Raw genomic sequence first — 21,573 nt, 5'->3', positions numbered from 1 at the left:
TTATATTTCAATGCATATTATCCATCAGAATATGATCTGGAGAAGTTCATTTAGCAGCGTTCATGCATATTGTTTGTATTATTGTTTCATCACTTCATTAAATGACTAAATTTAGATAATCTGTGTGTATATTTTGCATCTTCCTCTCATTTATCTTGCTTTTTACTTTGGTTTAATGTTACATTTTATGTAGCATGATTTGTTTTTGTTTTTTTTTGGCTAAAATCTCCACATTTCTGTCAAATTTTGCATGCCAGGTACATTTCATTTTCATCCAAGATATTTTTCTTATTAACTGCTTTATTTTTTTTATAGGGGAAGATGAGAAGCCAAATAGCAAAAACAGAAAACACAAGCTATAACGAATCTGAAATGTATGAGGAAAACAAACATGATAGAGATATCAGCAACCAGGTTATATTTTATTCCTTTTGCCCAATATGTACTTTCAATGAAAATTTAGTCATGTAACGAATCTATTTTCCCCAGTATGGATATTTTTACTAACTCTCTGTGGCCTTACCGCACCTAATGCGTTTTGTTTGTTTATACGTTGTTAAAAGAAGTTGAGAAGAGAAAATCTATCTTCCAAGAGGAGAGAACGTGAGTTGGAATGTGGCTTCCGTTCTGTACGGTTGTCTGTTTTGAGTGTGCTTCGAAATAAAGTCTTCTTCTTTAAGTTCCGCAGTTTCGTGTACCAATTGGACATCCCTCCTATATCAAGGGATTGGGGATATTCCGCCACCTCACGGAAAAGAGACGCACCTTCAACGCGACGTCCCCTTATAAAAGTGGCGCCCAACGTCGTGGCTCGAACTCAAGGCAGTACGAAACGGACATTCGATCTCAACTGTGAGGTTCCTGATAGCTCCTAAAATCGAAATGGCGTACTTGGCCAAAGGTAAGAAATGTGATTTGATCCTACTCGCTCTAGAATTAGGAGAGGAAGTTCCGAATGATTCGCGTGTAGTAGATCTCAAGCACATAATAACAAAGTCCTCCGGTTATGAGGAAGAATTCGTGAAATCCCTGCTGGCTACTATTATCGGAGAAAGAGAGGGAGAAGAAGAACGAGCTAGAATAGCTGAGGAAAGAGAAGAAGAACGAGCTAGAATAGCTGAGGAAAGAGCTAGAATCGACGAAGAAAAGGAACAATCTAGGATCGCCGAAGAAAAGGAACGAGAACGTTTGTTTGAACTTGAAAAGATGCAGTTGCAGCTTGAGTTTCAACGACTCTCGCAACCGGCAGAAGAGCCATCCGTCGCTCTCATCGATCAGCCCAAGTTCGACGTGAAGAGGTTGATCCCGAATTTCAATCCGAGTGAAGATGATATGTCGCTATTCCTAAAGTTGTTTGAAAGACAGCTAAAATTCTTGAAAGTGGAGAAGGTGAACTGGGTTGCATATCTGCTGGGAGTTTTGCCGAATGAAGTTGCTAAACTCATTGCTCGAGAACCTGAAGATAAGGCTCATGATTACGACCACATCCGGTAGGTTCTCTTACGCCGTTTCAAGCTGAGTGCGGAAAGGTTCCGGCAGCTCTTTTCTACTCACAGAAAAGCACCTGGAAGTACCTGGAAGGACTATCACTTTGAGATCCAAAGTTACTTTGAAGGCTGGCTGTCCGAACTGAACATTGGAAACTTTGACGAGCTGAAAGATCTGATGATTTCGGATCAGATGAAGAAGAGGATCCCACCTGAAGTTAAAGAACATTTTCTGGATGTTTGGAGCGAGTGGACTACCCCTGAAGAGATCGTGGAGAAGCTGGATGCTTATGATAACCTTCGAATCAAAAAGAGCGAGATCCAATATGAGAGGAAGAAGTTGCTATCAAAGCAACATGAACCCCCTAGGTCCCCAGTGCGACAAAGAGACTTTCATTCTAATCAACGTGCGAATCCGGAAGATGCAGGACGTCATCCTGTCTTAAGATGTTATGGTTGTGGGGAACCTGGTGTTACCAAGTCCCGATGCCGAACGTGTAATCTGTGACGGTCATCGTTTTTATGGGTTTTTTTTTTATGGCACCAGTGTGATGATGGTTGTTTTTCACGGCACCAATTATGTTGTGGTGCAAAATTGTTGAGTACTATTTAAGTTGACAGTACTTGAAGAAAGAAAACTTTTGGCCTGGTGATCATATTAGTGGGGTACCATTTTTGAGTTGTTACCGTGTCCGCAATAACCCTTTGTGTGTCGGTGAGTAATTCTCCTGAATAAATATGTACTACAGCATTTTAACCGAAACAATTAAGTCACAAAGAAAAAATAATATGTCAACACACAGAGGTCTAAATGCACCTTAGGTTCTTTAATTCTTAATTCATATAACCAAAAACAAAATACCAAAAAGAAAAAAAAACGATGCTGAAATACCTTACTTTAATTATCGAAAAATTATTTGATTGCAAAAGACAAGAAACTAAATATTACTGCAGTTTGGCTTTTCCTGACCACTCAACAAAATTTGTAAGAGAAAACTTACTCACTATCTCCCATATTAAGGTCACTTCATTCTTGACAACCGAATTTCGATGAACAGTTCCCTTTAACTTGAACACTCAGTACGGACAGTTAGTTATTCCATGTCATCCTTAGACGGGCGAATCTGCTTGGCGAATTGAACGATTAATGTCCTCTGTATCTGCTGAAGCAACGGTCCGTGCACATACTCTACGATGTCGGAGCATCAAAGTTCTCCATCTGTACTACCACTCGGGGTAGTGTGGACATGGACGAAGTAGCATCCTTAGACTGGACTGCAAGAGACAGCTGCTGGGCTTCATCTTTCTGGCATGACAGTAAACCTTCCTTCCTGGATCAGTTGGGAGCAACTGATATGACGAGACGATGCTTCATACTGTTTTTCTTGAGCTTACATCTTCAAGTAAAAATGTTACGACTTTTGGCAGTTCAGAACTAAATAGGGTTTGAGTGACTTGACTTGGGATTTGAGTTTCAGGGGATCTTCAAGTTACGGGGGGGGGGGGGATTCTTCAACGGCGGGACCACGCTTTCTCGTGCAACTGGTCCCGATGAACTGCACGCCTCCAAAGTTTTTCAGTGATAATATGTAAATTTAGTGATGGGCGGGGCTTGAGAAAGCGCACCCTCTAATTCGTCGCGCAAACTGCGTCATCCAAAATTTTACCCAATTGTATCATGAGGCGCGAACACAAACATGAAACCAAAAGAAAAACATCTTCTCTCAATACGGGGTCGATTTAAGAAAATGAACGGCTTTCAGCAAAGTTTATAATGACAACAATAATTTTCAATATAAGATTTCCGGATTAAATGCATAAATATTCATCAAAATGAAAAAACATTAACATCATTGTGTGGGGAAAAAAATTAGCTTTCCAACGATATGCGACATCATATATAAATATTCTTGTTTCGCGACATGCCGAAAAATTTAAATCCAAACAAAGGAAATTCTTAAAAAAAATTCAAATTCAACACTTTCTTGATGACAGAGAATAATTTCAAGCATATATATAACATTATTTCAAAGTTTCTCTTCCTCACAATATTTTACAACACAATTTTTTTTTTTTTTTAAAGCATCGAAAACAGTGGAGAGAAAAAGGGAAAAAAATATATAAATTTTTAAAATTGAAATACTCACACGGTCTCAAATTTATTTAACTCTGGATTAACAAAAATGTTTGTTTCCCTTATTTTAAAAAAAAAAACAGACTCAGAATATGCAAAAAGCGAAAAATCGGCTTTTCAAGTATAAAAAAAAAATATACAACACATTACGAACAAGTGAGAGAGAAAAAAGAAAAAGGAATCTTATCTTCCTTTTACATGTACCGAACGCCGTTCGTGTGGGAACAAGAAAAACTGACTCATCAAGATGGCGATAATATCTTTGATTATCAGTGGATCATTAGGTGTGTCTCTCTCACAAAAGAAAGAATATATTATTCAAAAGAACACACATTTTCTCGTTCAATTTAACTCGGAAATTCCCAAAATTTTACAGGAAGAATCAGAAAAATTCAAGGAATTTGGTATTGAGCTCAAATGATTGAGATGTCGAAACAAAGCATTCAATAATTAGGATTTTCCGACAAACACATACAGTGTGATACATAAAGAGTGTGTGTCCACTCTACACAAACGATCTGTGGTTCAGATCTCTGGCATTTTATGAATATCAGACGGAATGATAACACAAGAGGGAAAGGAACTAGACAACCACGAGATTCGGTTCAGCTTTCCACAATAATATAAAGACAGAAGCTCAAATATTTTCCACGCGACAAACACAATTATATTTACATTTAGCAAATTTCACTTATTTGTCATGACAATTCTGGGTTGAAATATGTCAGGCTTCTTTGTCAAAGGGGGGGGGGGAAAGTGTCCTACTTTTCCCACCGTGACAAATCCTCCAACGGATAGACCAGGACCCAGTGTCAACGCTTTGGACTTATACAGTTTATCATCCCATCCTAATACGGAATCGAAAGATGACAGTAACAGTCATATCCTAAGATGTTACGGGTGCGGAGAACCTGGTATCGTCAAGTCCCGATGTCGAACGTGCAATCCTGCCACGAACACCCCAGAAGTTAGTGTCGACGAGTTGGACTTTTACAGTTTCTCAACTGAGAGACGTCAAAAAAATGCTATCGAAGTGATGATTTGTAACAGGCGCAGTGTGTGCTGACACGGGTGCCACACATTCGTTGGCAGGGGAGAAGCTATATCATCTCCTACAAGAACATGGTTTGCCCTTTTCCCGCAAGACTATCGTTATGAGACTAGCCGATGGATATGCTCGTAGAGCCGAAGTCCTAACTACGACTGTGGACATTAACGTCCAAGGTAAAGTGATTCCCACCGAGATGATGGTGCTACCACAGGCCAGAGAAAACCGAACCCTTCTCGGTACCGACTTTCTCAGTGATGTTGGTATCGTCCTGGATGTTCAGCAAGGAAAGTGGTACTTCTCTGAAGCTCCTGAGAAGAAGCGACATCCGTTCGTCGAAGGCCCATCTGAAAGCAGTGCCCTCCTGGCACTACCTGCTGAGTCACAATCGTGTCGACTTCGTGAAGATAAAGGTACCCACCTTACTTCTCAGCAACGAGAACTTGATTCATCCCCAGCGGTGTTCAAGCGATGCTTCAAGCCAGGGGGAGGCCCGATACCTTTCATCGAGCAGCGAGAACTTTATTCCTTCTCAGAAGAATCCCATAGATGCTCCAAGTTAGGGGGAGGAAGACCTTTCCTCAAGCACCAGATCAACAAGAGTGGTAATGACAGGGTATACCGCTGTAAAGGTGGCCCTGGAGAAGGCTACGGAAAGTGTCGTGTTTCAAATTCTCGCTCGACCTTGCGAGGAAGGCATGCTTGCTATAACTGCGGTCGACGTGGACACGTTGCCCGAAGATGTTGGGATCAGATAGTGTGTTACCAGTGTGAAAATCGTGGTCATATTGCCCGTAACTGTCCAGGCAGCCACGCTGATAAACTATCCAGCCCAATCGGTAAGGGAGCCGAGCAGTGTGAGCTGTTGAACTTCATTGTACTGGAGAAGAGTTCACGGACTCTCCACAACTCCCAACATGGGAATGATGTTTTGGATAAGATCAGTGAAAACATTGAATCTACTCCGGAAGCTGAAGATTTCCTGAACGGGAGGAAACAAGAACTCGTCTTGAATCCCGTAAAGCAGTACCGATTACAAAGAGAGTTGACTCCATTACAAGATGCTGAGACCACAACCGTGGTTACCCGGACCCCACGAGAGTGGCGTTCTTCAAAAGTGCATCCGAACCCTAATGAGCGTCCTGAGAACCGGTGCGATTCAAGGACCGAACTTCGACCTGACACAAGAGTATCGGCAGTTGCCCGGAACTTCCCGCTGTGTCCGTCAGGAACTACACCCAAAGGAAAGATGGCTGTTACTGGCTCCTCGCCGAGACGTCGTCGGAGCCAGAGGGGGAGATTGTAACGAATCTATTTTCCCCAGTATGGATATTTTTACTAACTCTCTGTGGCCTTACTGCACCTAATGCGTTTTGTTTGTTTATACGTTGTTAAAAGAAGTTGAGAAGAGAAAATCTATCTTCCAAGAGAAGAGAACGTGAGTTGGAATGTGGCTTCCGTTCTGTACGGTTGTCTGTTTTGAGTGTGCTTCGAAATAAAGTCTTCTTCTTTAAGTTCCGCAGTTTCGTGTACCAATTGGACATCCCTCCTATATCAAGGGATTGGGGATATTCCGCCACCTCACGGAAAAGAGACGCACTTTCAACGCGACGTCCCCTTATAGTCATACAATAATATTGACATACTTTTTGTATTCAAATAAAATAAGAGAGAATATAGTCTCCTTAAAGTGGCAATTGAAAAAAAAAAGTAAATACCTTGTGGTGGAGAGCTAAATTGCAACATAAAAATTAAATATATGTGATTCTGAATTAAAGTTCAGAATTTAATTCATTATTAAAATCAGGAGAAAAACCCAGATTATACATGAATTAAAAGTGGCGTTGCTTGCATAACTAACCTAGCATAAAATAATATTGTGCAAGAGTTTGCCATGTCTGTATAAAGTACCATAGACAGAACTTTCTTCACTTAATGGTTTTATTAAAACTGTAGCAGGGACAGCTCGTGAAGGAGGCACATGGGCACGCACCCTCCTGAAAATTGCAAGTCATTAATTTAATTCTTTAAATGGATTTGATACTGACTTAATACCATTGAATTTCTCCTTTTTTATTTTTGAAATTCAATAAATTAGAAAAGAAAAATTTTTGGAAGCATTGACGAAAAACAAAAAAAAGTCCATAAAATATGTGTCATATGGTCAAGGTCCAGTAGCACTTTCCATGGAGAGAGCTCTGTATTCTTCTTTCCTGTTTAGTCACTTTTCGTCATGCTCCATATTGTAATGTCCCGTTTAAGGGTTACATGCCCAGTTTGAATTATCCTGAGTTAAGGCAGACAACAAGCAGAAAATAAAAAACAAGTTTGTTTTGCATCACTTCAATTGCTTTATTACATTTAGTTAATGAGTATTTTACATCAAGTTCAATTCATTCATTAATAACAATTTTTTATGTTAGTCATCTATTCCAAGGTTTGTATCAATAGAAATGGGTGGGTCTCACCATTGAAAGTCCATATCCATTTAGACGAATATAATCTTTCCACTCGCCGACTAGGTTGGTGTTTTTTATTCATGACCACGGTGCAGGTCCATTCACCCCGTTAGAACTAACCAAAGAGTAGAGTTCCATGTTTCAAGACAAGTCATCAGTAGCCAATTTCAGGTAGAAGATCTCTCCACGATCATAGAGATGAAAGTCCACCAGTTTGGCCAAGTCAACGTCAGAAGATGGAGGAAATACTGGACGTTTCCATTAGCACCAAGTTAGAAGCTTCATCAAGAATAAACCGCACTGGGTTTCAACTGGGTTAGTGAGAGTAGCTAGTCACCAATTTCAAAACTGCAAGACTTGTTCTAAAACTATTATATCTTCATTAAAACATCTTGATCGTACCCGCCGGGAACAAAAGAACTAGTTATATGTTATCACAGCATTCTGTTAAGATTTCACGACCGAAACCGAGATCAACTAATTTTAGCTACTCAAGTAGTAAAAGCAAGAAGTAAGTTATTGAAGTAATAGTGCAGAGAAATGAGGGCAATCGTGACGGTGTACGGCCGGTATTTAAATGGAAAACTCCAGGCCGCATGTGTCTAGACAAGCCGATCGGCTTCAAGTCATTTCATTTACATATTGTGATCCCAAGCCAGCAACATCACTATCAGCCTTGATCGTCACCACATGACCATCGCTGCCAATGAAAAACAACAAAAGGTAAACATTTATGTTTTTAAGTGATGACGACTTTGGACTTTTACGCACGGGGCCCATGGATACGTTACAATATCAGACACCCTTTGGTAGTATAAAAACCAGAGAAGGGAGAAAGGGGGATGGTTAGCACAAGTTATTATGCTCGTTTTGGCCATGTTAAAAACGCGCCCTGAATACTCATGCTGCCATATGTACTGTCTTTTAAATCTATATTGTACATACCTTCTAAATTAGAATATATATTTGAATAAAAAATATATTTTATAACTTTATCATAGAAATTTATACACCTTTTAAATTATAGTATAATGTTCAGACCTTATTTGTAGGGGGACGCGGTAGCCCAGGTCGATGAGATACTCGCCTAAAGTACCAAAGAATGTTTAGAAGTGTCCCAAGTTCGATACCCAGTTCGTCCTTGTCAGAAAACTTTCCTGACATGGGTACAACAAAAACGGCGACATGACCACAGAAAAAATTGCTACCGGGGAGTCAGTCCTCCATCAAGTGGTTAGCACACCAACCTCTCAATGAGTATAAAAAAACAAGCTTGCCATTCGGAATCGGCAATAAATTATAGGTTCTGGGGTCTAATTAGCCCTCGTGTGCAGAAAATGACCGTGGTGCGATGAAAATGATCAAATGATTATTTGCAGGGTCCTGTTTTTGTGAAATTTTCCCTTACTTTTGTGAAAAGGATCATTAATTTTGTGGGAAGCACAGTAATCTAGTAAATCTACACAAAGGAAATAAAATTTCAAATTTATGGTTTCATTAATTTTAATTTTGTGAAGGTCAGTTTTTCAGGTCCAGAATTTTGCTTATATTTTTAAGATCTCAAATTTTGTAAAGAGTCTGTTTTTTAGATCCAGAATTTTGTGAAGAGTCTGGAAAACGGGCCCAAATTTTGGCTAGGTGCAAACCTCTGATATTGGAAGAAGAGTATGAATTTTCACGATCGCAACTGATAAACTTAAATGATGCAATATATATATCGGGGATTTTGATGTCTGCGGGTAGATCTCGCTAAAGCAAATCCGATGATACCCCTCTGGTTTTAATACCTCTTCTCTGGTCTGGGCACCAGGCTCGCGGTCTGCTTTCATAACGAAATTGTTATAAAAAAACTATATCTCAAAAGATACGGAATGCATATAGATAACATTAGTATCATCTGTTAGTTATTTCAGACAAATCTGATGATACAAATTTAATTATGTCATTACCTACCATGCGATTCAAATCACAAAGAATGTATTCACGTCAAAACGTAGGGTCGTGTCTACCCCAATTTTTTTTGTTTTTCGATTGATAGATTCAATAATTCAGGGGGGGGGGGTGCCAAATTGCATAAGTGTTAGGGCCTTCAATGGTCTTAATAAGGCCCTGGAGGAGATAGAAAGGATGGGGACACCAGATGCCTCCAGGCCTTTTCCACTATTTTTCAAGGGGTGGTTTGAAAAGAATGGGGTCTTGTAGTGGACCAGTGGATTCCTAGAAACGGCGGGGAGGGTGAAAGCGTGGGATTTGACACGGAAGTCAAGGAATGCTGTCTTTCAGGATCCTAATATGTGTAACCTTACCTTTGAAAAACTGGAAAAAGAAACTGCGGAAGGAATATTTCAGTTCACTATAAGCAGATTTTCATTTTCTCAGCACTCAGCAGTTCACTATAAGCATTTAAGTTAACATTAGTTGAATAGGTGTTCAGTTGGGACCAATGAAAAAGTTCACTATATTCTGTGTTCATTATAATAAGGTTCGACTGTATTTCTTAGTCTTCTCATGAAGTGAGATATGCTGATTTCATGACAAATTTCCAGCCGTCACTTTCCAGTTTTAAATATACGTCACTTTAATTTTTAAAATATAATGATACTTTGGATTTTTTGAGTAACAAAGTTTATGAGTGTTTGGCAAGATGAGCAAAAACTTTCAACAAATTTTGACTCAATGGACTAGTATACTATACGAGTATACTGAAGCCTCTTAAATGAGGATTAGTCTATAAGAGGCTGCGCACATTTTCATGTTGTCTGTCAAGCATCGTTTGACCATAACTGAGCTGACAGCTCTATTTCTCTCACTATAGGTGAAATCCTCTTAACAAGCTCATGGACTGATCCCAAGCATTTTTTAGGCTCTTTTTCATTATTTTGATGAAAAGACCAAATAATTTTGAAAAAAAAAAATTAACAGAGCAGTGACATAGAGCATAACTGACACGTTTTATGTTTTAAAGAGCATGAAATACATACTGTGTGACATTCACCCACAACCCTCTAATACTATGCCACTGATGAGGATATTTTGGCATTGATGGACCGGACATCCCATAATATCGTAGGAGATATTGAAGCATTTACAGCTGAGGACAAGCATTCTCTCCCCAACACCACTGCTGTGAACTAGCACCCGAGCTCTAGCGCAACTGATGAGGATGAGCACCCACATCCCAAAACTCCTACACTACTGCTGAGGACAAGTACTCAGAGACCAGGGGCTTCTATGATATTCATGAAAGCAAGCAACCCGCAGTCTCTGATTCCTACACCACTTCAAGGCGAGAATGCGAACCGATTTCCCATTTAAAAAAGTCAACAGAGAGCAATGAGGTTTACAACATTTAAAAATTCACACATAAGACAAGAAGCTAAACTTGACCTGTTGAGTTGTCTGCTTCGGAAGACCGATCACAGCTTCACTTGAACACGTAACAACCATTCCTAAGAAACAAACTTCAAGTTAGGTTCACAGCATATACATGCACATTCCAACATGTACTCATTCATTAAAATTTCCATAGAGAAATATGGATGAGGTGCAGTGCATGTATGTGGTTGAGTAGAAGCACTAGTAGTTCCTACATCACTGTGAAAATGAGCTCTCATAGTTCTTTTCTCTGACAAATGCTGAAGAAGTGCGCTCACAGTTCTTTTCTCTGACACAAATGCTAAGAGTAAGCACCCGCATTTCCCCAGCTCTGATGCTACTAATGGAAATGGCCACTTACAGTCACAACTACTATAGTCAACTAGTCACAACTACTATAGTCAACTAGTCACAACTACTATAGTCAACTAGTCACAACTACTATAGTCAACTAGTCACAACTACAGAGAATGAACAATCACAGTCCCTGGCTCCTATGCTACAGCTGAGGAGCCAGATTGATTGACATCAATCAGATATGCTTCAATAATGTAGGAAATACAGTGATACTTCAATTTTTGTTGATAATCCGTCTGAAAACAACAAACGTTTGTAGGCTGACGTAATTATTTCCTTATGAATCAATGTAAATCCAATTAATTCGTTCTAGACACTCCAAAATGATACCAAAAACACATTTTATAGGGAATAAATATAGTGTTTAACATTTAAAACAGTAAGAAATTAATATAAAATGAATATAAAAGACTAATGAGAAGAATAAATGAACATTTAACATGGCATTTACATTTCTGAATGGTACACCAGTAAGGGCTTCTCTTCACAATCACCACTAGCATTACCACACAACAAAATATCTAGCCTATCTTTCATAGGCAGTGATAGTGCCTTTTCTTCCAGTGTAATGCACATCCTCTTTAGCACTTTCTTGCAAAAGAGGCCAGTTTCATCACAGTTGAAGTCTTGTTAAAGATGAATTCTTCAGCCTCTATATAATCTTGGAATTCTGACACAAATGTTTTGGCCCCAGATTTGTCCTAACTCACACCTTTGCCGTGCCAAGGGACACTGTATTAGGGTGGATCAAAAAGTATAGTAAATTTTTTTTTTCGAAATTACTTTTGGCTTGGGGTAGGAAAGTTATGTCTTGGGTATATTAGTTTGCCTAATTTTTTTTTAATGAAATCCATTCATATCTCCCGGTGCCCCAAGTATAGTTAAAAATTGACATTTTGATAAAAATTTATAAAAAATAATTTTTTCAAAATTACTTATGGCGTGGGAAAGTTGTGTCTTGGATATATATATGTTGCATAATTTTTTTATTGAAATCCCCACTCGTATCTGCTGGTGGTCAAGTGCCCCAAAACTAGTTAAAAATTGACATTTTCATGAAAATTTATGAATTTTTTTTTAAAATTACTTTTGATGTGGGGTGAGAAAGTTCTGTCTTGGGCATATTAGTCTGCAATTTTTTTTATTGAAATCCATTTATATCTTCTGGTGGCCCAAGCGCCCCAAAAATAGTTAAAAATTCACACTTATGAAAATGTATTAAAAATTGTAAATTAATAAAAAATGTTTATAAATTTTGCAGAGTATTCAGGTATTAAAGTATAAACTTATAAATAATAATGATTTTATAATAATACATGAAGTATAAATTTAAAAATCAAAGCAATAAATCATAAAACTTATAAAAATTGAACTTACATAATGGCTTTTTTAATTCTATTAATTTAAAGATTTACATATTTCTAAATGTTGTAATGCTTTTTGGTAGTAAAATGTTTGATATGGCTGCTTGATTTTATCCTATTCAATATGAAGCCGTGTCTCTTCTTTCTCCACACACACATTTTCCAACACCTCAAACACTAGGCAAATGCATCTTTCAACTGCTTGGTTATGGCATGAATATTTTCACCATTCTTTCCAACTTTTACCATGGTTTCCAATTTTTACTATACTAAATAATTCTATACATTTAATAATAAACAATAAATGATTTTTCATTCTCTGCTTATACTATTTTTCCTGTGAAATCGATTATTTAACTCATTTTTTTATTTTTTTTCTTCAAAATTTGCATAAAAATTGATTTTTGGCAAATATTTAAGTGTCTTGGGGAACCGGAAGAAATTAATTGGAATTGAAAAGATTTTGCATTTATTCTAGTATGCTTAAAAGACAACTTTTGCACCCCAAGCCGATTCTTTTACCCACATTTCGATTTTTCGATCCACCCTACTGTGTATACCAATGCCCTCTTGAATTTTTCGAACAAGCCTCTGCTGGCCTTAAAATCACAAAGTACACTAGCACTTGTCCTAGGCATTTTCTTAATAAGATCGGCATATAACAGTCTGGTCTTTTCATATATGATGGCCTCCAAAACAGAATCACCATCTAACTGTTTTTGGTTGATCCAATAATAATAATAACTGTTCAACAGTTTCAATAGCTTGCAATCTTTGTTTCGTTAGCACATTCACGCCTTTCGCTACATTAGCCTTCTTTATTGCTTTTTTGCCACAATGAAACTTATTGTGGATGGTGACTTCCTGGTGCCACTCTCATACTGTTCAATGGTTTCCTTCTTCAACTCGATCGTGTTTCTGGCCTTTTTCTTTGAAGGGCTGCTGGCTCTGGAAACTTTCTCTGGTTCCATGGAATTGTTTGACTAGATGCTCGTGGTGATGCTTATACAATGAAAAACAATGCCATGCTGAGCAGGAGAACAAAAACTAGCAGCGAGGTCACGTGGGCATGCCGATCCAAGGCAACCAACGATGACTGAAGTCAATAAAAACCAAGGTATTACTATATAGAAGCATTTACTGCTGAGGACAAACACTCAAAGCACCCGACCGCCACCTCCACTACTGCTGAGAATAAGCATCCACTGCCTTTGGGTTCATATGCTACTGCTGAGGATGAGTATCAACTGCCCCCAAGGCACTGCTTAAAATGAAAACCCACAGTTCCCTGCTGCAACATAACTGATGAAGATGAGCACCCACAGTTCCCTGCTGCAACATAACTGATGAAGATGAGCACCCACAGCCCCAAACTACTATGCTAACATTGAAGATGAACAGTCCCAGTGCAACATTTCTGAATCACTCTATAAGTCCTTTTAATTTTCTCCAAAAGAAACCATGTGCAGAGGACAATAAGGAAAACATAAATGCAATTTTTTCCCACTTGAAATAATATTTATTATAGTTAATTTTTTGCTAGAGTTACATAACCATTAATCATTAAGTTTCAACTTTCTGAACATCAATTTCAACAAGCATGATGCCACAGATAAATATTTACTTTAATAAAATGTAACAAGTTATATATCATATATCACAGTCAATAACTTAGGTCGATCCACCATATCCATGATAAAGGTCTGTACCACCTTTTGGTAGCACTATAATCATAACAAAGAGAATTGGAAGTTTATGCAGATCTGCATCACCTTTCTGCAGGAACCATATCACAACTGGGACGAGACCAAGTACTCATTAAATGGTAATGTCGCTAATCAGACCATCATCAATTACAGAGAGCATAGCTCCCTCATCCTTCAGCAAGAAAGATCCCCAGGCTGGAATCTTTGGATGATTTGATTTCCTTGATTTTGATTTATCTTATTGCCAATGCTGTGGCATTAGCCGATGACATCAGCTCAAAGTAAATGAGTTTTTGTAACATGTTTTGTTTAATTCTCTATCAAACGCGATATCATTCATCCGTGTATCATGTATAGTTAAGTTTTTTGTGTTCACCACTTTTCTGCGACACTCACAAATTTAGCATGGTACTCCAGTTTTGAAAGGTAAGACACATTCTACATCAAAATATTGTATGTATATGTGCATAAATGAAAACTGGCGATAGTTTAGGGGCCCATGTTTGACTTCCCAAGCCCATAAAAAACTCTCTTGCCCTCTTTTTCTCTGTTAATACAAAAGAAAATTTCAAATTGAAGCCATTGGTCTTTTGTATTATTTGGAAAATACTTTTACAAAAAAAAAGTCCTTTGGAATTTGTTGTAATCTGATTCGACTATATTTATTTATATATTTTTCAATATGTTTGTCATGCATAAAAAAATTTTGAAATATCAGACCACAATTTAAATTAAAAGTAGATTAAAAAAATTAAAATTGTTAATTTTAAATGTTAAGTTTTTTCTCATGAAATTAATTCATAAGATGAGTTAGTTATTTCCAGGATACTTTTTATAAGTTCAAAAATTAATTTTTCTAGGTGCATCAAGGAAATAAACCTCATTCAACATTAAGTCAGAAATCTTCTAATCCACCACTTCCATCATCTCCAGCTCCTAGTCAGAGAAGACAAGAATGGAAAGAACGTTCATATAGCAGCAGAAGTCGGGAAGACATGTCTCAAAAGTATCAGCAAAATGATCATAGAGATTCTCCTAAACAAATTATAATTGAACCAGAGGAGAACCTCAGTGACAAAGAAATCTATCCTTCATCACGTGTTGATATTCCTTCAATAGGTATTATCATATTTTCTTTAGTACCTGGAATAGTAACAACAAGCATTGCATTTATTTCAAAAGAATGCAATCATTGAGAATACAATAACTTTCAGAAAAATTATCTTTCATTGATTCCAAAAATATTCAGCGTAAATTAGTACAAACCATGAATTTTATATAAAAAAACTTAATTTTAATACCACTCATATCTGAAAATAAAGTTTCAATTAATGAATGATTATGACTATCAAAATTCACACCATTGACTATCAACTATATATTTTTTATTTCAGCACATTGAACTAACTTAACACTTTACTAATACTATATGTTTCGGAGTGCTGCAGTATCAAATAACATTAAAATATTTGATGAGAGCTTAACTTCAGCATCTCATCAGGGTATCTGTTAACTTCTTGTTCTTATCTGTTAACTGTTTAACTAACCATTTTCTTGTAATATGCATACAAATATTTGTTAAAAAAATGTTTACTTATATAAATAACAGGAATCAATTCTGACTAGTTTAAATGTAATATAATTTTTTACTATTTGAAATTTATACACTCATGTTCATCAGGGATAGGACCTATCTTTAGGGGTTAAGCACACTGGTGCTTAAAAAGTAGGAGAATACAGAGAATGTACTCTTCCAGGGAAATTTTGTGTCGCTAACTTTCAAAAGTAATGTTTTGATTTGAAAGGGAATGATTAAAAAACCATTTTAAGATATTTTCTTTTAATTGTATGAATTTTTTTGAACATTTAATTTTTGATTAAAGCTCTCTGCGTATAGCTCTAATGTTCATAATCAAATTTTTAAAAATGCTTTTTTAACAAATAGCAAAGTATGCGTCACATCAGTATAGGCACTACAAGCCTCTAAAACTGTGTTTCAAAGCAACAAGCACCCTGTTCCTTCTTAACGCATGGGCCTCAGAAAAATGAGAAGTAGTTGAATTTTTTGAGAATTGGCCACGTAAGACCTCAGAAAAATCACTTGACCCGGGGGCCCATGAACTCTTAAGATGGCCTTGCAAGCATCGCAGCATTTATTTCAAGAAATATGATATATTGCCCCAAATTGTAAAATCTATATTATGTTTCATCATACTTCATTTTAATTGTTTTTCAAGGATAATTGTAATAGAGTGGTACTTTTGTTTGTGAAAATAATTGGTTTCGAAAATGTGATCATTATCCAAAGCAATTGTATATCCAAGTGAATTTCCCCATAAGAAATTATAGAAACTCAAATGATTTGTTCCGGGTCTGTCTCCTCTCACTACCCACAATTCTTCTAAAAGATATAGTGTTGGTTTCATTTTTTTTACTTTAGTATATTGTTAGTATATTTTTACTTTGCAAATACAAGGGCAACAACAGGCAAAATGCCTAATGAGGTAGCTCAAAATAGATGCCCATAAAAAATACAGATATTAAATACATTTAAACTATATTAAAAATACAGCAACCCAATAAGAGCAATAAAAAAACCAGTAATTATGATGAAATATAATACACTGCCCATAAAAAAAATGATGGCTGTCTTATCTAAGTATGGACAGCTTCTCAATTTATCCCAATATGTTTATTGTATTTCTTTTTAAACATGTCAATTGAGTTAGAATTCATGGCCCCTGGGATAAGCTATTGAAATTTTGAATTTTTCTATTGAACTAAATTTTATATAAATCTCCTAATCTTGTTTGAAGTAGAGGGATCCAAAGTATTCTCCTCTTCTTTTTAGATAAGATTCCCTCAATAACCTCTCACTGCTGATTCATCAGTTTGTTGGTGGCCAGCTCCTGGCTATGTTCTCTCACCAGCTCTTGAATATCATCCTCATTCACCCCCAATCCCATTTTCTTTTCTAAGTTTACAATGTCTTTGTCACCTGATAGTTTCTGTTCATGAACAAACCCCTTAAAGTTGTGTTCAATAAGGCAATCAGACCACGGTTTTTTTCAAACATATTTGAGTATTGTAATCACCATCCCTCTTAATTAACCACCATCCCAGACATTATCAATGATCTTGAGGAAGTTTTCCGTAGTGGAATGATTTTTCCCGAAACTTTCGAGGGTAAAAATTATTCTTTCACTGTCACCTTAGATTGCTGAAATAGTGCTTTAGTATAGTAAAGAACTTGACTTTAAAGAATAGAGATTCCTCTAACAAATCTTGATCAAGGCCTGATAAACAGCAAGACTTTGAGGGGCAGAATATTTTCTGAAAGGTATTTTTTATTAAAGGACCAAAGGCTTCATTGATCTCCTCAATGAACAAGATACAAGTGACTGTATTTTGGCATTTTGATATTCAATTTTTTTTCAATTCAATTTTATTCATCACATCATAAAACTTACATTGGCAAAACGAAGAAAAAATCCATCCAAGGGATCGTTGTTGATCCATACTGGTGGACACGATTATTATTAAGTTAATTTTCAAACACGAATAGTAAATATTAATAATAAACTAATAATTAAAAAAAAAACAATGAAAAAACGCAAGACAGAAAAATCATCTAATGAATATGACATACATACACACACATATACGCAGACACAAAATATTACATTGATTTGAATTAAGATTATTGATTTGTTTTATTAATATAAAATAAATTATAAATGAAGCAAATAATTAGTGTTAAGATAAATAATGGCAACAACGGAAGGTGCGATTCGGAAATTTTTTGAGTGATGGGGTAATGCTTTTTCCTTTTTTGCGAGAGCTCAATAGGGAAAAAATTGACTGTGACATTCTGCAGAGAAGTTTAGAAGAACTAGTAAAAAAGTTTTAACCAGTCCCTGATCTTGGAGGCTTTGGTATACATACTGTAGTGACACTTTGGCTAATGAAGATAAATTGTTCTGTGATCACATTTGTTGGCCAAAACACAATTTCTCATAAGTTTTTTTTGGAAAATTGTTTAGTTTGTTATAGATACTGCCCAAAAGATAAGTTTTTTGAAGCAGTAGGAAAAGAGACAAAATATAACTAAAGGCTATAAAAAAAGTTTCACATTTGGATAAGGAGCATTGACAAACTTGAAAAGAAAAAAAAGATCTTAGTGTATTCACAGAAAATGGTTCAGAAGCTATCTTATAAGACATAGGGGTATATTTGGAGAACGATTCCGCGTCATACATTTAAAGCTCAACCGATGGTAGATATGATGGTGTTCATTGTGAAATCCCACAACATGGCTGTGTTATGTTAGCAAATAAATTCACATCCACTGAAACATTTATTAATCAAATCTGAAAACCTGCAAAAGAAATATTGTTAGCCAAGTTACTTGTTGGTCAAGGTATCACTGTATTCATATTTCAAGATTTTACCTACTCATTGAACTATACTTAGTTAAAATTATTTAGACTTGTAGACCAAGTAATTGTAATCCAAGGTTTTACTGCGCGTTAATAAAATACAAATACAACGCCACAACAGGCAAAATGCCCAACGAGGTGGCTGAGAAAAAGATGCCCATAAAAATATGGGTGTCACATATTTCAAAAATACAGCAACCCAATTAAAAATGCAATTAATAAAAATTATAAACAATATATACACGTGATAAAAACAATAATATGCCCATAAAGAATACTTATGGTTGTCTTATTCTAAGTATGAATAGCTTCTCGATTTACCCCAACATGTTTATCATACTTCTTTTTAAACGTGTCAATTGTGGTACAATTTACTACCTCCAGGGTTAAGCTGTTCCATTTATTGACAACCCTATTAGAGAAAATTCCCCCCTACGACACCATAACCGTGCATTGTCCCTTACCAATCGATACTGGTGTCCCCTTGTAAAAGCAGTCGATTGGCGGTGTACTAAAAGTTCATGGTCCATCCTATCCAACCTATTGAAAATTTTGAACACTTCGATCATATCTTCTCGACATCTGCGTTCATCCAATGTAAACATATTCAAAAAATGAAGTCTCTCTTCATAACTCAAGCCCTGTGTGCCAATAAGGACACGCGTAGCTCTTTTCCGCACCCCTTCAACCAAGTCTATGTCCCTCTGTAGGTATGGTCTCCAAAACCTTACAGCATACTCCAGTCCAGGATGAACTAATCCTCGAAAAAGTGGAAGAATGACTTTAGGAGAACGCGAAGAGACCTTTTTGAAAATGAGACCAAGCATTCTATTCGCTTTTTTTGACCACTGCTGAACAATGTTCAGAAAACCTAAGCCGCTCATCAATGAGAATTCCCAAATCGATGACCCTAGTTGCATCTCGTGTAAACGCTTCAAGAGTTTATCATGTTGGACCCGATCGAATGCCTTCTGGAAATCAAAGTAAACAACATCTACATTTTTGCTCTTACCCAAAGCCTTAGTCACATGATCATAGAAGCACAGGAGGTTAGTTACACACGACTTCCCCTTCCTGAACCCATGCTGATTATCCGACAATACATTATTCTCATCTATCCACTTCACCAACTGCCTTTTGATAATAATTTCCAAAATTTTTGAGGGGGAGCTCGTCAAACTCACTGGACGATAATTGGACACAGCTTCTCTACTACCCTTATTAAATATCGGAACAACATTAGCAAGTTTCCAATCCCTTGGGACGATACCCTCAGCAACACTACTCCTGTATATCTGTGCAACTGGCCCCAACAATTCGTTAGCACATTCCCTGAGGACCCTGGGATAGATATCATCTGGTCCTGGTGCTTTGCTTGCACATACATTTCTTAGGATTTAGGTCCTCCACGTCTTCTACTTGAGTATCATTGAGGGTTTTATTACCCCATGCAACACCCGTATATTGAATATCATTATCTCCATTAAAGACCGACGCGAAAAAGTCATTGAAAGCACTACACATGCCTACATTGCTCTCTAACCTAGAGCCTCCTATCGAGTGGGGGGTGCCAACTGTCCCCTTACATCCATTATTGACGTATCAAGAAAATGATTTTGGGTCAGAGCCAATGTTATCTGCCAACCTAGATTCAACTTCCTTTTTACTATCCCTTATCGCTTTCTTCAACATTCTTCTTTTATCAGTAAACAATGATAGGTCACCTCGTCCACTTTTATACTCTCTGAATGCTCTTTTCTTTTCACGATAAATGTTATGAACGGTATCCGTGAACCATAGAGGGTATGATGTACAAACACTCTTTTTTCGAACAAAGGGTATGACGTCGTGTAAAACAGAGGACAGCTTCGTACTAAATTCTTCTCATTAACTTACCACCCCTACTGATTCCAACTGGTCTTTGAAAACTTCTGCTAACCTTCCTCTCTAAACATCAAAGTTAGTTTTCCGAGAACAAGGAACCAGTCTTTTGTTATCAACCTTACCCGAGGAAAAGTTACTGTGAAATCTGACGATACGATGATCACTGGCAGAAAACTCTTCCCCCACCGAAACATGTTCAACAAGATCCTCAGAACTAGTAAGAACTAAATCCAAAATAGTAGTACCCCTAGTGGCTTCTGATACATGCTGATACAAAAAATTTTTGAGCACCAACTTAAGAAAGTCTCTTTCATACTGATCTCTACATGAAAGGTTTTCCCAATCAATACCTGGGTAATGGAAATTCCCTAGTATGAGAACCCTCTTATGGTTACACATGTAGGAAATTTCATCATGCAATTTGGCGATGTAGTTTGGATCCCTATTCGGTGGATTGTAACAAACCCCAACAATAAGTTTATGACGTCTTTTGTTCTCAAGCTCAACCCGTATAGTTTCAATATCACTTCTATGCACGTTACACTCTCTTGCCTTCAAACATGACGAATATCAACACTCCACCCCCTTTCCTATCAGATCTATTTCTCAAAAAAGTATCGTATGAGATGTGTAAGAAAGATTCATCCCCATCGTTTGCCCAAGATTCTGTAATGGCTATAAGATCCAGGCCCTCCACAACTATCATAGTTTCTAAAAAATCTTTCTTATTACCCAAGCTCCTGGCATTTATTAGCACACATTTTAATTTGCCCGGTGATTTAGTGTCAATCGAGAAGCCATCCAAGTCAGAGGTGGGTAATTCCCTGTCAGTACTGTTGTGATTATCATTAACTAACCCGCATTCCCGACTACGTAGTCTGGGAGTAAAAAACCTGACGTAAGGCTATCGTAAACCTCCCAGACCCCCCTCTTATTTAGATGGATCCCATCCGAACGAAGCCACCTATTGGTAAATGTAGTAAGCTACAAGAACGTGACCCCAAGTGAGGAGCAAATGTCCTTCAAGCCTGTATTGAATTGGTGGATCCTACTCCTATACCCCCTACTACCCCTTCCCTTGGCAGCACTGGAATCACTGCCACATCTGAACCCCCCTCCCTAGCGGATAATAGTAAATCCCGGTACTCTGACAGAGACTCACTAATATTTGCTCCTACCTGATTCATTCCCACCCACAGTCACCCGCAAGGGCAACTTTCGGCGATGAAAAACGTCTCAAACGTTGCAAATCTTCCCCCCAGGAAGACAACAGCGCTCGAAACCCAGAAAATCCCTACACACACTGTTCCTAAGTTCCCT

The 21,573-nt window shown here is 37.3% G+C and overlaps 1 protein-coding gene across 7 annotated transcripts in view; it reads left to right on the top strand.

Moving 5' to 3' along the window:
* LOC149073001 (RIMS-binding protein 2-like) overlaps window positions 1–21,573 on the top strand; it is a 240,323-nt gene that overhangs the window by 155,202 nt on the left and 63,548 nt on the right. For all 7 annotated transcript variants that reach the window (XM_089246380.1, XM_089246386.1, XM_089246383.1 and 4 more), the window contains 2 exons: window positions 316–414; window positions 14,791–15,049. In XM_089246380.1, coding sequence (XP_089102506.1) covers window positions 316–414; window positions 14,791–15,049 — 358 coding nt within the window. The remainder of the gene's footprint in view (window positions 1–315; window positions 415–14,790; window positions 15,050–21,573) is intronic.

Source organism: Pholcus phalangioides, unplaced genomic scaffold (assembly GCF_987345545.1).
Source record: "Pholcus phalangioides strain wild (caught in Gottingen) unplaced genomic scaffold, Ppha-v1.0 ptg000017l_1, whole genome shotgun sequence".
In the NCBI taxonomy this organism is placed as follows: Eukaryota; Metazoa; Arthropoda; class Arachnida; order Araneae; family Pholcidae; genus Pholcus; species Pholcus phalangioides.
The sequence above is the reverse complement of the archived record's forward strand: the minus strand, read 5'-3'. Positions and strand labels throughout refer to the sequence as shown.